The sequence below is a fragment of the Aulonocara sp. 'chitande type north' Nkhata Bay genome, linkage group LG8 (genome assembly GCF_057382095.1).
Source record: "Aulonocara sp. 'chitande type north' Nkhata Bay isolate Kocher_YH1m ecotype deep benthic linkage group LG8, A_spYH_male_GT1.1, whole genome shotgun sequence".
In the NCBI taxonomy this organism is placed as follows: Eukaryota; Metazoa; Chordata; class Actinopteri; order Cichliformes; family Cichlidae; genus Aulonocara; species Aulonocara sp. 'chitande type north' Nkhata Bay.
In genome coordinates this window covers 14,887,064-14,903,671 of record NC_141351.1, presented here as the reverse complement: position 1 = coordinate 14,903,671, position 16,608 = coordinate 14,887,064, and the positions used below count along the sequence as shown (strand labels likewise).

The following is a 16,608-nucleotide window of genomic DNA, read 5'->3' as shown; positions in this document are numbered from 1 at the left end:
TGAGTAAAAGGAATGTGTGTGCCGCGGGCACTGTTCGTTCTGTATTTTTTGCGGGACTTTTGGAGCTGGGATTTGACATTGACTCTAGGCAATGTGCATCAGTACGAGATACACAATGGGGATCAACCAGGAAAAAAAAATTAAGTCTTTGTCAGGTGAAATGAAGGAGAAACTAGGCCTTTGATATAGTTGCATTTTTAATTGCATGGTTTGTTTTGACAATTTAGGCAATGATGCTAAAAATACTTTATCCATAATCGAGTTACGCTGTCATTTACGTTGTCCTCCTTTTTTTTTTTTTTTGCTTTTCAGAAACAGCTGTGTAGCAGAATCCATATTTGTGTTTATTTGATTTATTACCTAATCCCTTTCTTTCCCATCAAACAGAATTAAGTTGCAAAACGTCAAAACAATTGTCAGGAAATGGCTGCGTGCTGCTTGCTGACTTCTCGCGGCGCACGGGGCTGCGTTCTAATTCCGCCAGCGTTTCGCCGGCACATCACTCTTAAACGCCACCCACTCTGAATCTCTCCCAACTAAATAAATGAGGGGGGAGATAAGCACACATTAAATGTTTAACTGTCTCGCATTTGTCATCTGTTTTACCCCTCTTAATTAAACAGACGCAGCTTAGCCCCGGTACTCCAAGTGCAGACACACTCGCGCGCAAGCGCACACACACACACACATACACACCCCTGCCTTTGAGCACTGGAGCTTGAGTGCAAACACTGTCCTCCCGATGATTAATTTAGCCGTTAATATTTATTTTACTTGATCCCGCTAAGTTAGCAGCTCAGTGGAGGGCAAACCTAAGTTTTGTAGGCTGTTTTGTTGCAAAATGATGAGAGGAAACAAATAGGATTTTATTTAGTTGTTGCTTTTTTTCCGTATTTATTTCCTGTATTTTGTCCTGTAATGTTTTTAGTTTGTGGAGATGAGGTGGTGTTCTGTGGGCCGGCTGTGGTTTGTGTCTGCTTCGGTATATTGTAGTGATAAGAGTGCATGTTGAAAACATTAACTACTACCTCCACCCAGTGGCACAAAATGAAAAAAAAAAGGCAGGTGTGATTGGCAGCACACAATATTTAATGTAGTGGGAAGACTTGCCTTAAGCGAAGAGGGGGATGTATTCACCACACAATAGTACCGCTATCTTCCACTCTGCATTGTCTCTCTCATCGTCGACCTTATTACATGCCGTATTTGGCATGAAGAATCCCCTTCTTATCGACACTGAATTTTAATGCCATTGCGCTTAGATGGCCGCCTTAGTCTAGTTGTTGTTTTGACATCGTATTGCATTTTTTGGTGTTCGTGTGTGTGTGTGTGTGTTGCTTTATTATGATTTCTCAGTGAATCAGAAAAAACATCTGTCTGCACCACTGTGCACTACTGCGTTCTCCATTGGTGCGATTGAACACTGTGTGCCAGCGGTGCTTTGCCGGTTCTTGGGGCATCAACAGATGTGGAAAGGGAAAGAGAGAGCCGCAGCCCGGGCCCGGGATGAGTGGGAGAAGAGAGGAGAGCAGAATTGGGGGTTCCTCTGAAGCCCCCTCTCCAGATCCGAGGAGCGGAGCCGGGATCAAAGTGGCTTGTTTTATGTGGCTGGTGCAACACTTTGAAGTCCCAGAGTCACCTACAGCACTCACTTCATCAAGTTCACTAGTGTCTTAATAGCAGATCAATAAATTTCAAAGTCAGAGAGTTAATTTGATACTAGCGCTGATGTGATCACGCTGGGCCACAGAGCTGGCTGCTCCGCTCACTTTCGTCTCTCCCTTCCCTTCTCTCCTCCTCACCTAGATTGGACCTGTTTTAGGCTCTCAACTTGAATTAATTCGCAGCGTTTGGTGCCTGTTTTCATAGACGGCCTTGTGTGAACACTTAATCAGTGTCTGTGCCCTTGTCACAACAATGAAAAGATTGTTTTATTAATTGTAATTTAAATTTGAGTCATTCCCTTCCTTGCACTTATTTGAATTTAAAGAGATGTATGTTTAAAATCTAAATTTGTTATGTTTTTAATTAGAAATGATTTATTAGTGATGCACATTTGAAATTTTGATTCTTTGATATTTTTAGCGATACGTGTTTAATTGAGATAATTATTTAAACCCACAATTAATTAGATTTTTTTTTAAACTAGGTTAGCTTCCTAATTTTATTACATTTACAATTTTTAGCCGGTGAAATCAAACATTGAACAATCTTGCAAATTAAGAGTTTCACATTTTTATACTAAATTATATGTATGACACACATTTAGTTAAATTTCAGATTTAAAAGTAAATAAACTGGTAAAAAAGAAAAATCTAAAGAATTATTTCCAGTTTTTTTAAAAAGCGACATAATTTAAAAAATACAATAAAATAAGATAATGCCGCGCCGACGGCTTTTAGAGATCGGGCGATTCGGGATGAAGCAGCGCTTTCTCAAGCGCGCTATTCATCTCAGAGAAAACCAGCACCATCTGCATTCGGTGCCGTGATACCAGTGAGTTGGTGAGGCCGGATCAGCTCCTGGAGAACAAAAGGCCAATTTAGTATGTTCATCTAAGGGTTACTAATGGTATTAGGTAGCCGGCAGGGTGGTCGGCAGGGGCTCGGCGCTCCAAGGTGAGCCCGCAGCTTGACCCCTACACTCACACCAATTCACTGGGCTGCTGGCATTAGTGCCCCACATCTGCCATTTTTTTGTGCGACTGCTTCTGTGCCTTTTCGCTTTATTTTATGGTTGTGTTCTTCAGACGACAGAAAGTAACAGAAAATAAGTTTTAATTGGACCCGGTAAGAATTTGTCCGTTCCCCCGATTGAAATGATTGAAAAGAGAAGAGAAATCAGATAATTGTGGGGAAAGGAAGGATGCTGCTGGGAAAGCTGGGCATGGTGCCGTTCAAAATTTACAATACTAAGAAAAGTGTTTTGTATTTTTTTTAAAATCATGCAAAAGGTGCTTTGGATACAGAGGAGTAAAGAAGATGATGCGTCATCTGCTTAATTTTTCTAGACACGTGTTAGTAGCAGTGATATTTGTTGAGGTAAATATTTCAACGAGAGCTTTAAATTTACTAAATAATTCCGATGAGGATTTTCATTGGAGAAATGAAACCAGCATTATTATTATTATTCAGATAATAATAAGAATTGTCACACGTTCGATGAAGGTTTGGAAAATTGTGCCGGGAGCCGTAGTTGCTGGTTGTGATGCCGTTTCAGTGGAAAGCGGGCGGCGAAGCAGGGGAGAAAGCTCCGGGATGGAGCTGGTGCAGCGGGTGGTGCTGATGCAGGCTGCCTGTGTGGTCCTCAGCGGTCGGCGATCTGCCGGGCTCTGCCGAGAGAGCCGGAGGTCCCGTGTTTTAATTATTGTTTCATGTTAAATTTATCTCCAGCGACGCTTACTCTGAAGCGCACGCACGTCTTATTTTTTTCTATGATCAAAAGAAGAAAAAAAAAAGGTGAAATCCAGCTTTTATGTATTAATAAAGATACCTGAGAGAACAAATGTTTTTCACTCCAAAAAAATATAAATCTTTGAGGTAAAATTTTGTCTCCTGTCATCGAAATTAGTTGTAATTTATAAATCCAGTGCTTAAATGATTGTAGAAATTGAGCCGAAATATTTCTATATTCCTCTCTCCTTTTTTTCTCGAGGTTCCTGCTGTTCGTGCACCATGAAATCTTGCTTCATTAAAAGTGTATTAATCTTGTCTCGTCTCATGGGAGGTACCTTAAGATGATGTTGTGTCTTTTTCTTTAAATTGTTGGAGGGGGAAAAAAATCTTCCAGATTTGGTCCCTGTCAGTCAGAAATAATTGTGTGCTTAATCTTGTCCCTGATGGATGACTTGGAGTTCAGCAATGGGCCAGCTCCAATGACAAATACAATATTAATATTCATTAACTGCTTTGACAATGCTAATTTTGATGCAGTAGTAAAGGGCCTTCCAAAGTTAGCGGCCAAAGCATCAGAGCTGAGCAAGGTGGCAAGATAATTTGTGCTGCTTTACTGAGCTGAAGGCTTTTAAAGTCTTAAGCAGGGGGAAAAAAAGGCTAGGTACCACAAACAAAATAAAAGAGAAAGGGAAAAAGTTCAGACGCATTGGAAACCAGGACTGTGGAAGTAATACGATCAAGAGACGGCTACAAAAATTTGACACGTCCAATGCTGCATCTTTGAGCAAATATTTTTTTTATTTAAACAAAATCTTGCAACAAAAAAGGAGCACAACATGGTAAGTCAGCACATTCTTGATTTTTCTCTCTTTTTCTTTTTGTTTAATCTTTTTGATCTTTTCAATTATCGCCATTTGAAGATCAATAGTAATTTTTTTTCTGCTGTGGTTAAAAGGCTCACAGCGGTGGTATAGCGGATGGTCGGATCACGGCTTTAAGAGTGGGCTTCCTCTCTTCAAGCCACCAGTTGGCCGGGTTGAATTTACTATTGCCAGCTCTCCTGAAAACCGTCCACAGCTTGTATCCATTTATTTGTATTTTTGGGTATTATTTTAACTGCCGTTGTTGCCTTGTTGTCTGGCAGGTTTGACTTTGGAGTTGGGGCTCCTTTTCCCCCCTCAGTTGTCTTAAGAGAGTTCAGGCAGGAGAGTTGGAGGTGCAAAAGCTGTACTACAGTGACAGGCTCTTTTGGTGATAAATGTCTGTTTTTTTTTGTCTTTTGTGAGACTGTTTTTTTTTTTTTTTCTTCCCGGGGCTTCCTACATCAAAAATTGGGGCTACCGACGGGCAGGACTTAGGGGCAACGTGGCTGCAACACCACACACCCTTTGCCCTGGATCGGAAAGCTTTCTCTAGCCTTTTTTCCCCCTTTTTCTGACACTTCTTCTGCCCGGCGTTTGTGTTTTTGATTTTGCATTTAATTTAGTGTGACTAGCAGTGAATGGAGCGTGGCTAGTTTTGGGGATTAATGACATGACGAGAGACACCCCGCTGCTTGAGTTTAGCCAAGTTAGGGCAACTCCTATAGACAGCACTCCACTACCTTTATGTCTTCCAAGCAAGCTGAATGAAAGCTTTTCTTTCTCGCCCTCTTTTTGTTGTTCTTTCAACTTATCAAAGAAAGAGAGATGGACACAAAAGAGCTTATTAGGGGGGATATGAAGATGGGCAAGGGGTAAAGAGGGAGTCCCGGACAGACGCGGAGAAGAGCAGCGCAGCCTCTGAGTGTGCGTTTGAATGGGTGAGGTGGCTGAAAGTGAACAGCCAGCTCTGGCCGCTCGCTCGCGGTCCTTCCCCCCCGCTCTGGGACCCGAAGGGCTGCCGTCCTAAATTCGCTCCAGCATTACCTTGGCTGTCGCCCGGTCCTCCGGCCGCTGTCTTATCGGCTTAACCCATCGGGCTTTAGCGAGGGGCTGCCGTAGATGAGGTGCTGCCCCCCAGTGGATTAGTGGCTGACATGGTGGTGGGAGTCTGCTTGGAGTCTGTGCACTACCATGAGTGCCAGCATGCTTGTTTTAACCAGGAACCGAGCAGCATCTCAAATACAGCTCTTTTAAATGGTAAGACTTTTCAACATTTTAATTACAGCTGTGCTTAATTTTCTGGTGCTTGTTTGACTTTAAATATCATGTTTTGGTTGAATCTATCCGTGGATATTTTTCTGTGCTCCGTTTGGCAATTTATAACACTTATGTTGCTAAGTGACAGATTGACAATTTGGATAATGAAAGGCACTGTTTGATTGCTTTGTCCTGACAGCCTGACAGGGGTGCATTATTCTAACACATCAAACCAAATACGATTCTTATTTATTGTGTGCTTTAAAAAATAAAATGCTGCTATTTCACGTTTTAATTCATGCATGCTGTTATTCGTATCGAATCAGTTTTAAAATATATATTTTATTGACGTTTTAATTTAAGTAAATCTGATCATCGCTCACATCAGCTGTTCTCATTCTTCTGGTAATATTAAAAAAAATCTGAGTCAATATTTAATTTGGATTTTGTGTGTTTAAAAGAATTTCAATTGTTTTTACTCAAATAGAATTTTTTGGAAATATCATAATTATACTGTAATTATTATAGTAATTGCTGAGGACTTTGAAGTTGGTGCTCGTGCATTTTGCCTCCGATTGTTGTGATTTATCAGAGAAAACAATGAACTGCTAAGGTCATAGGTTGTTTCATTTCCTTGTTTTGTAAAACTTTTTGTCCGTCATTCTTTTTCTTTTTTCCCCCTCGCACACTTTTCGGTCTCGTGCGAACATCTTAGACCGTCGAATAAAAAAAAGAGGGTTTTTAAAAGTTTTTTTTATCCTCCCTGTGCTCTCTTGTGTTGTGGCGTTGATGCCATTGTGGCCGGATGATTGGGAGCTGTCCATCACTTGCTGGCAAACTGGCAGTTTACTTAAGAAAGTGCACGTGGGACAAAAGGAGATGGCAGGAGTGTGGCGGGGCGGCTGAATGGAGGGAGGGCAGGCAATTAGCCACCGCCTTGTCGGAGCTCTTTTACTTGTCAAGCTGGAGCCCCGGCGCTATTGTTCAAGTTGTGTAAAGGACATTCCCAGGGCTTTGTTTTGGCTTTAAGGGCCTCAGGACTGCCTGCTGCAGGCCAGGGGAAGAGCAGGGTCCTAACAGCAGCAGAGAGGCTGAGCGAGTGCAGGAGGAAAAGAAAGCGAGAGCGTATTTTGAGGAAAACAAAGTCTCTGTTGTATTAAGAAAAAAAACTTTGCAGTTGTTTCTGTTGCCAGCTTTTAAAATGCTGTAATGAGAAGCATTTGTGTTTTCATTTCTCTGACCTCACTTCCAAAAAAGAAATTATTGCTTGTTTCTACATACAAATTTTCTCACTGTAGTTAAACTTTATTTTTAATTTTTTTATTGATATTCTTATTTAGGTCATGTTAAAAAAATTGAATAAATGTGACATTTATTCTATAAATATTTAATTTGTCATGGTTCTTATTCAGGTCCAGGTGTTTAGATAATTAAAATAAGGCAAGCCTAATTATTATTATAGAACGCAAAATTTAAAATCTCTTTAAAAAGTGTGACAGCTTGACTTATTACTTTAAATAATTAATTTGTTGCACTGAAAAAGAAGTTTTCCTCAACATGTAGCATTTTTTTTGTTTCTTCTCAGTTTACTAAACTAAACTGTACTAAACTTTTTATATTTCCTCTTCTCTTATTTTTAGTCATGTTAGGATAAACAAAATATTTTTGGATATTTCATTTATTTATTTATTATTTTATTGCTACACCCAAAACTAAATAAATAAAGCGAACAAACAGCATTGCAAAATTCTGGAACGTTTTTATTTTCTTTTTTTAAATAATAAATGAAAAGTCTCGTTTGAAGGATTTCCCTTTTAAATACATCTCGTCTATTTCTGCAGTGGATGGCACATCTTTTGAATTGCTCGGGGGGGGGGGGAAATCTTGACCACACAAAGCTTATTGTTTGGTTTCAGTATTCAGAAGAATAATGGTCTTGAAGGTGAAATAGTTGCAGAGAAAAAGGAGAACAGGGAAGAGAGGGCAGTGAGGAGGGGCTCGAGGCCTTGTTCACATGAACCTTGAATTGAGTTGGAAGGAGGGAGGAGGGGGGTTAAGAGAAGAATTGTTCTCCACTCTAAGGTATTGTTTAGAGGGAAAAAAGTAGAGCGGGGTAGAGGACAGGAACCAAAAAAAAGAGAGAAAGATTGCAACGAAAGGTGCCACGTCTGTGTCAGAGTGAAGACTTTCTCTCCCTCTCCTTGGTTTCTCCCCTGGAAAGTGGGCATGAAGAGGGGACTGTCAGCATCACACAGATAAAGTGACTGTTGGCCACACTTTGCTGAGCCTGCCCTCCCTTTGTGGATGTTGTTGTGTCTTGTTCCTTTTTTTTCCTCCACTTTCTATCTCTCTCTCTCTCCTGCTCTCTCTCTCCTCTTTGTCTCCATCTCTCGCTTTGCTCGCTTTACCTTGTAGCCAAAGCTTTTCAAACTGCCAGTTCGTCTCTGGGCATCCTGGAGGCACAGCAGAGCCCACACACATACACACACATACTCTTAAGAAACACATACACAGACCCAACGTACAGCAGGGATTTGGGTAATAACTGATTTTGTGTGTATATGTATGTGTGTGTGTGTTTGTGAGTATTTTTTTCTGGAGTATAGCTAGTGGGAAGACTACTGCGGTGCTGAACAACTGCTCAGAGTAATTTTTCCTTCTCTCTGTCCACATTCTGGCTTTCACTTCTTATACTTCTTGTCACCGGCATCAAAACTTTCTCTGACAAAGAAGAGGAGACTGGTGGCCGCAAAGAGCAAGTGCTTCTGTGGTTAGAGTGAAGGATTTTGGGGGATTTTCTTTCCTCTTTTTTTTCCTCCTTTTTTTTTGAGCAGGCAGATGTGGGTGGGTGGGTGGGTGGAGAGGATTTGGTGACTGTGTGTTTATGGGGGGGGGAACTAGGCCTCAGACCCTGAGCCTGCTCTAGACACGTCAGGAGACACGCACTCTAATGTCAAAAACCTGAGGGAACAATGGTCAGCTGGCTGCGGCACCAAACGCAAAGCGAGGGGGGACGACAAACACATATGCACGCTCGCGCCACACATGCCCGGCAATACACTCGCACACAGTGGAGGAAGGAGTCAAGACAGGAACAGACAAAGGAGGAAGAGAAGAAGTGAAGGAGAGGAGCGGCCAAGGAAAGTGAGAGGGCTTTTCCCCGGCGTAGACGGGGAAGGAGGAGCTGGGGGGGGGGCCAGGTGGAAGAAGAAGGAGGAGGAGGAGGAGAAGGCAGGGGCGGGGGTGGGGGTGGAACCAAGGGGGTCATGTACCCGCGGGATGGAGCTCCAGCCGGGCCGGAGGAGACGGGAGCCAAGGCAGGAGTCCTAGGCCCCGGGCTCTCTCTCCTCCAGCAGGTGGGCTGCTGGCACCTCAATCTGAGCAGCTGGGTGAGTAACGCTGCTCCCCTGCTTCTTCACTGTCTCTGCTTTTTCTTACCACTGAAGGGTTTTAACATTGTTTTGACAGGTAGCTGTTGTGGTGCAGGCCGGTTGTAGATAGGTGAGGGGAAAGGGAGGAGGGGAGTGTTTTTTTGGGGGGGTGGGGGGGTGGGGGTGGCTGAGAGAGTGGTGGTCACTTGATTTTTTAAAAAAAAGCCTGTTAGAAATACTTTGACGTTAAAAACTCGTGCATGTTCGTGTGCTTGTGTATGTGCATGCCTGACCTTGATCCAAGACCAGTATCCCAAATATTTTTATTTATTTATTTGTTTTTTGCCACACACTTGTGAGCATAACTTTAAAGCCCACATAATAAACGTTATAAACAATGTGCTTAAATTAATTAAAAAGGCAATAGACGTGATTCTCTCAAGAGGAGAATTATTTACTTGATAATATTTGATCAAACTCATGTCTTAGCTGTGAAATGTAAAATAAGATTTGGGGCAACCTCACAGATTAACATATTCTTTTGTTAATGTTGCCATTCAATTCAGATTCTAATTGCTCGGCTTTCTGATGAAATTCTTAGGGACTGATTGCATTTCAAAAGGCACAGTTCAGTCTGGCTCTTAACGCCGTCATACAATATCACCTCTCAGAGAAGCCTCCTTTAACTCAGGTATGTGAGTTCAAGAGGCTGTTTACACTGAAAAGGAAGAGGGGGAAAAAAGCTTGAACACACGTGTGTCTAAGAGGATGATTTGTCTTCACAGAATACAACAGCTCTACCAAAATACCACTTCATATTTAAGCTATTTGTGCGCAGTTTTATTTATCTGTGACATATCAGAACATGTCCTTTCTGCGATTCTATTTGATGTGCCGACTATCAAAGATGGGAAGCAGAAGGAAAAAAATAAATGATGACGAATGACTTGAGTGTTAGTGAAGAGAGCAGGAGGAAGGGGAGCAAAGGCTCTGGCCCACATAATATTTTTGTTCAGCGCTCTGATCAAGCAGTCAGCATGTCACTGCAGCAAAGTGAATAGATTAACTTTTAAATATACTGTGGTCTCGGGAGCCTCTTGCCCTCGGAGATGCATCTTCTCTGCAAGAGAAAACTGATCAACACCTCCATATCTGCTTTTTAAATCACCCCCCCTCCCCCTTACAATCCCCAGGTTCTTAATATTTTGAGGAGTTTTCTTCTTCTTCTCCTGCTTCTTCTTCTGATTAACCAAAAAATTATTATTTTTGAAATGTAGCAGAGTTTTAATCAGCATGTTATCCTGGAAGGTCATGGCTTTGATAAGCCTGTAATTTGTCAGAGCATTTCATATTCCATCGCTGCTAATCTCTAAGTATTCCTTTAGATTGTCTGCTTGAATCTGAGGATTGATTTGGCTGAGTGCTACAAGGACTAGCGTGTGTGTGTGTGTGTGTGTTTGAACATTCATTGGTATGATATGGCGTTTGCTTAGAGATTAATATCTGTAGCCTGGAGGGGGCACTCTATGCCTCCCAAAGGAAAACTAATTCTGTGTAAACAGATTTCAGCAGGACAGCATCGATTGATACCAGATGATTAGATTAGTGGCAGCACCGTTTGTACTTTGTTTCTTTTTTTTTTGTTTTGTTTTGCTTTATATCAAATCATGCGCACACACATCTCCCCCCTTCCCACTATTGCTGTTGTGTTGTTTTCTGTATGGTGTCACTCCATGTGATTTGGATTCCGGCCACTTGCGTGTTCTGGGAGAGGCAGTGTGCTCTGGCAGCTTTTTCTGCTTGCTTTGGAATTTGGAGGACCCCAATCTATCACGCCACTGTCATCCCCACGTCCCTCACCCCTCTCTTCCCGGTCTCCCTTCCCTGCCCCGGCCTCACTACAGCTCATTAGCGCCCTGCAAGCTGTTGTGACAACTCATCATATCATGACATGAAGCAGGGAGACAGAGGCTCTAGCCCCCTGCCCAGCCACCCACTGGGCCCACAAGGTCGCCACCTTCACATTTAGGGCTCAAATTGGCCCTGCAAGGTTCCACCAGGCGGAAATGCAAGGCCAACAGCTTTTTCCTGTCTGGCCTCCACCTCTCTGTCCCCCTCCCTTTGTCTTACTCTGTCCTGCTGTCACTTTATTCCCCCCCTGACTTCTCCTGTACCCCATCTCCCTTCCAAAAGGTCTGACATCTGAAAGGCTTTTCACTGATGGAAGTTACCAGCTACTATATATATTATATATAGTTTTTATTTATGCACTTGCTGAAATGGATTGAATTTGCAGGAAGAGGCTGATTATGACCCTATTAAAACATGCAGGCTTCCTGTGAGCATTTTAACCTCACATCTGGAAGAAAGAGGAGCGGATCAGAATAAAAAAAAGAGCCAAGGCGATATTAATAACACAATCAAACGCCAACAACTGCTGCTTCTGTTTGTGTCTGCTGGGTGGATTTCAGCAGCAGGTGCCATATCTGTGTCCTGGATGTGGAAAGAGTAAACGTGCTCACTGATGTTCGCACAAGAGGGTGCCCTTAAATTTTACTTCAGGCTGTTTTGAATGCGAAATCTCTTTCTCGAGCTTGCGAATCAGCTCGTCACATCTGCAGAGCGGCGCGTCCGTCTCCTGCTATATTTGTTTATTTTCACGACATAGGTGGTGGGAAGGATGCGAGTCAGCGGGGGTGTAGGGGCAGGAAATGTTCTTTTCTTTTTACCCCTGGCTTTTGTGGAGCAGGGAGAGTAAAGCCTCCCACGTCGCCTGCTTTTTGTTTCCCTGTGTGGGCCCTGTGCGGCTCAAGCACCCAGCAGCCTGCTAGACGAGTCCTGGGCCTTGCATTGTCCCACAGTGGGCCACAGGGCAGGTGCTGGGCCTCTTTTCCGCAAGGGACCACCGGGTACTGTCTTGACGTCAGCAGGAAGTTATGATGATTGCAAAAAATGCAGAGTGTGCGTATTAGCTGATGGAAGAAGGTCGATATCAGCTGACTGATTGATGTAAGCAGGATGTAGATAACACAGTGGGGGCTAGTTTGACCAATTCTTGAGTCCTCAAACTATAAAGGCTTCTTTTAAAGGACCTACCTTTAAAGTCTTGCAACAAACACCAAAACTTGAGTTTATGTTACAGTGTCCTTTTTCTGGCTTCACGTTTTTCCACCTCCAGCAGGCAGTTCAGCCTACTGCTATTTGCATCACTCTGAGCTTTTCAGGAAAAAAAAAAAAGAGGACACTCTTATACCACAAGTGACTGTGATGTAAATCGTCTGCCCTCTACTTCTCTCCCTCCCTCTTAGTCCCATACACACCCTCTCTAACACCCTCTGTCTAAATGTGGACTCAGTGGATGGGCATTTTGAACTGTCTTCTCAATGGCCAGGGTCCCTGGACAAAAGAACTCATTTAAAAGTCCACTAAAGCTTTTTCAGCGCAGAGAGTTGAAGAATTGACAACATTCTTTCACATCATTACCCGAGGGAGGAGCGGAGAGACGTGAAGGAGGAGGTTAGGAGGTGAGCGATGAGGTGGTGGGGATGGGGGGACAAAAAGAGGGAGAGAGGGAGAGACCGAGGCCGTCTTCTAGCATTCAGCTGCCGACTCATCGGCCACATTCAGCAGCTGCCGTAACCTCTATCACGATTGTTTTTTTCCACCTTTTTTTCATCCCTGTATTCTGGGTGTGCAGATCAGATAAGGATTCCCTAAGCAACAATGAGTGCCTTCGTTTGTGTTTCTTTTTAACGAATCCCATTCCATCTATTCACCCCTCCAACCCTGACACACAAACACACACACCCGCCCCAAACCCTCTCTCCCTTTTCCCATCCCTAGCCTTTTCAGCTCAGGGCTGTGAATGAGTCCCAGGAGTCTCTCTCTGCCTCCCTGGAGTTCTGCTGGGGTTCATTAATCTTTCATTGGGACCACGGCAATAGGGAATGCCCCCCACCCCTCTTCCACACACACTCTTCCCACTCCCCCAGCATTGCCATTATAGAATAGAGGTCTAGATGGCCATGCTTGTACCAACCATGCAGATAGACAGCTTTAACTACCCAGTGAAAATTTAGCACGGGACTCTGAATGGGCTGTTGCTGCATCGGGCTCTCACACAGACACGATATTAACTTCAGCCTCAAACAGACTGGGCGGATGATTAGTTTGCAGCATTAATCTCTGCTCACATTTGTCTTGCCCTGGGCCCGTAGCTTTGCATTTGTATTGTCAATGAGCACTGGGCAGCTGTGTATCTTATGCATGTATCCCCCCACACACACTCCTCCTCCTCCCCTGCCAACATCTAGTCCCATTAATGTTTTTCAAAGTCTTTTGGAAATGTGCCACAGTGGAGCTTTTTTTTTCTTTCTTTCTTGCATGGGTTAAAGTCACTAATGAGGGTGTGTGGCCTACGAGAGAGCAGACTGAACACACACATACGCACGCAAGCAGCTTGGTGTCTCACTCCTCTCCCCCTGAACATATCATCCATGTTATGATAAGCCTGATTAGTGCTGCTTCTTTGACTGCTGAGGGCAGGATAAGGATGTGTGGGTAAAGAGGCGAGAGCAGCCTCTGCCACCAGCCTAATCTACAGCAGAGCTCTAATCTGGTTATCTTGTGGTTGGGGACTGTGTGTATTAGTCTGTCCCCAGCCCTGGCCTGATGAGAGGGGGGCTGAGCTCCGGTTAACACAGGGGCCCACGGCAGCACACCCCTAAAGCTCAACTGTAATCTTTGGGTAATTGAAAAAAAAAAAAAAGGGGGGCCTGCGCCACTTAGAAGCACAAAGAGAAGATTACATAGCTAAAACTAATTTGGCAAAAATGCAGAAATGGATTTACGGCCCCACCTCTTCTCTCCTAACCCTTTTATTACAATACACCCATACCCTCCGCGAACTGGGGCCCTGGGGGAATAGATAGAGGGAAGGGGATAGCAGAAGGAGGCTCGAGAGCTGAGCGGAGAGCTGCTAATGACTGTGGATATACGCGCGTGCTCCCTTGATTTTTGTGGTTTACAGATGATCGATTACTTCACTTACAACCGTGGTTAAAAGTGCCTCATCACACATCAAACTCAAATGTGAACAGGCAACCCCACAAGCCTCTTAGATTGTGTTACCGAATTCCAGAGTGACACCACAGAAGTGTTTTTAATTACAAACCATGCTATTTTCACTGTGGTTTGGTGGTTTGGCGCCTTGAGTATACCCAGAATTTGATAGCTCTTCTTTGGAGAACTTTCAAGTTGTAACTCTATGGCAGGCGCCTGCAATCTTTAACTCACATCCCAAATATTAACATCCTCGCCTCTTTTTTTTCTCTCTCTCTCTCTCCCCTCCTTTCCTCTTTCTTTATCGCTGTCCATCTTATCTTTCTCTGTATCCTCCTCCTCTCTCTTGTCTCTCAGTCTAATAAGGTTCCAGTGGTACAGCACCCCCACCATGTGCACCCTCTCACGCCTCTGATCACCTACAGCAATGAACACTTCACACCGGGGAACCCCCCACCTCACCTACAGACAGACGTGGATCCCAAAACAGGTACGGTCCGGAGTGTTTTCACACAAGTTTAACTGGCGTGCGGAGACGGGCGTGCTTGATTTCTGCTCGAAACACCTTCAGAATTAAGTGCACTTGTTTTCCAAAAGCGACAGGATGAACCTCCCGAAAACCCAATTATGTTCCGAACAAATTAACAATAAGTCTCAAGGGGTGAAAAAACACATAAGCTTCTCTTCTTTGATAAGGAACCACAGCTCTTTGAACAGTATGTAGTCGTGTTCATGTCACACTTTCAATGCAGGTAACGTGAAAAGGAATGAAACAAAAAAAAAAAGCTTATTTTATCCATTAATTGCTCATTTGATGACTTCATAAACATGACTAGCACTGTTTACAAGATACTTAATGTAGGACAAGGTCAGCTCAAGTGCTTCTTATTGAAAACTGCTGCTCTAATTTGTTTCTGATTGATTCAGCTATCATGCTCACTAAAATTGTTTGGTTTTGATTGAGGGGTGTAAAAAAAAAAAGGGCCTTACATTTCAGAACAACAACCTTGCAGAGTGCCTCGTAAACTTCTCGTTAAACGTGGAATTCAGTAAACAGCCACCGCTCTAATTGCCAATGCTCAAAATAATACTGCCACTGTAGTGGGAGCTCTTTACTTTTAAAGACCAGCAAGCACACAGTTTTCAACTAAGTGCACAAAACCCCTCGGTATGAAAGATTTACACAGACTTTTACAGGTTTTCTCCACGCCTGCTTTATAGCCTGTTGATCCTGCAGTCAGTGTCCATGTTTATACTCACAATTCAGTCTCCTACATTCATTCAGCGCACTTTTTTTAAGGCAATTTCATTCATTTCCACGAGCATCTTGACCCAGCACTTAATTTTGCTAACTGTCATTCAGCCCGTCCTTTCAGGTTAATGCATTTTCAGTGTGCTGAATAATTTCATGCTTTTCAGAGGTCTCTGGTGGATTCACTTAGTGTTTTAGGTAATAATGTTCCCTTATTATGATGGCCCTTACAAAGGGGAAATAATGTGCCAGCTGCTGTTTAATGTAGTGCTTAATGGGGCTGCTTAATTGGGCACAGTGTTTAATTAATTAATGAGCTATATTAGGTCTTGAGCGTTGGGTGGCGATGGGATAATTTTCCACAGGCTTTCTTTTTTCTTTTTTTTTTAATAGAACTCACTTTTGGTATAACTGTACTCCCAAGAAAAGTTTTCTGCTTTGGAAAAAAGAGTCCATACGTACCATAATTCCTCAAGAGTCAGATCCTGGATGAGCTAAATCAGCTGGGAACAAACACCAGCAGAAGCCAACGTCTTTAATCTATGAAGATTCATCTGGGTTTACGTTGGCTTTGTTACCACAGGCCAAAATACCTGAAGCATCAGCTGGATGGGCAAAAAGCAAGCTGTGTGGAAGAAACGCACATCAGCCAGCCAAAAAAAGAAAGAAATAAAAAATGTCCCCCAGTTCCTGGTCTGCTGCACATAAACCCCTCCCTGCCACACTTTTACACTTGTCTAGTGTTCCCTGTTTGAAGTTTGTCATGAGAGAGAAAGTTATTTTTACTGCTGGCTGTGTACGAGACCTTTTCAAGGCATTCGTTCGGGGCAGCTTGTCGATGCAGCTCCTTCGCCTGTCAGCTGCCACAGAGAGTAAAGGCAACACCGTGGATGCTGTGATTGCTCGGCGATGCCCTCAAAAAGAGCTGTCCTTAAATTGGATATCTTTGTCACCGTCGGTGGGTGAAAAACAAAATTTGCTGCTTGTTTTATGCTAAATCTGAGGATCACTTCAACGAATGGAGACTGATGATCGGATATTGGGGTTTGATCGTCACTGCGTTGTACTTCTGGTAGCATCGAATGTAAAGCTAATTGACTATTAATCTGATTTAAATCCAGAAATATTGAGGTGAATTTGAAAAAAAGGAAGCTCTTAACTGCTTTGTTTATTCATGTATGTAATAACTACGCCCATACAGCGAGGACTGTCAGTGTAAATCAGCGGGCAGATTCAACTGCTAGCCTCATATTGGCAGCTCTTTGATCAGATAGAAAGCTTTAATTATGATACTATGTTTTGTTAACTTCTAAACCGCAGTCATTTTATATCATTAATCTTCTGAGTCACCAGACAAATGTGACAAGAATCGTGTTGGTGTTTTTTCCTCACCTCTCTTCCCCTCTGCC

At 43.2% G+C, this 16,608-nt stretch overlaps 2 protein-coding genes across 17 annotated transcripts in view; one reads left to right on the top strand and one right to left on the bottom strand.

The window, feature by feature from the left end:
* The window catches only part of LOC147323449 (uncharacterized), a 130,525-nt gene that overhangs the window by 66,741 nt on the left and 47,176 nt on the right, over positions 1–16,608 (bottom strand). The window lies entirely within an intron of this gene.
* tcf7l2 (transcription factor 7 like 2) overlaps positions 1–16,608 on the top strand; it is a 109,351-nt gene that overhangs the window by 77,134 nt on the left and 15,609 nt on the right. For all 16 annotated transcript variants that reach the window (XM_086303779.1, XM_086303768.1, XM_086303775.1 and 13 more), the window contains one exon: positions 14,305–14,437. In XM_086303779.1, coding sequence (XP_086159905.1) covers positions 14,305–14,437 — 133 coding nt within the window. The remainder of the gene's footprint in view (positions 1–14,304; positions 14,438–16,608) is intronic.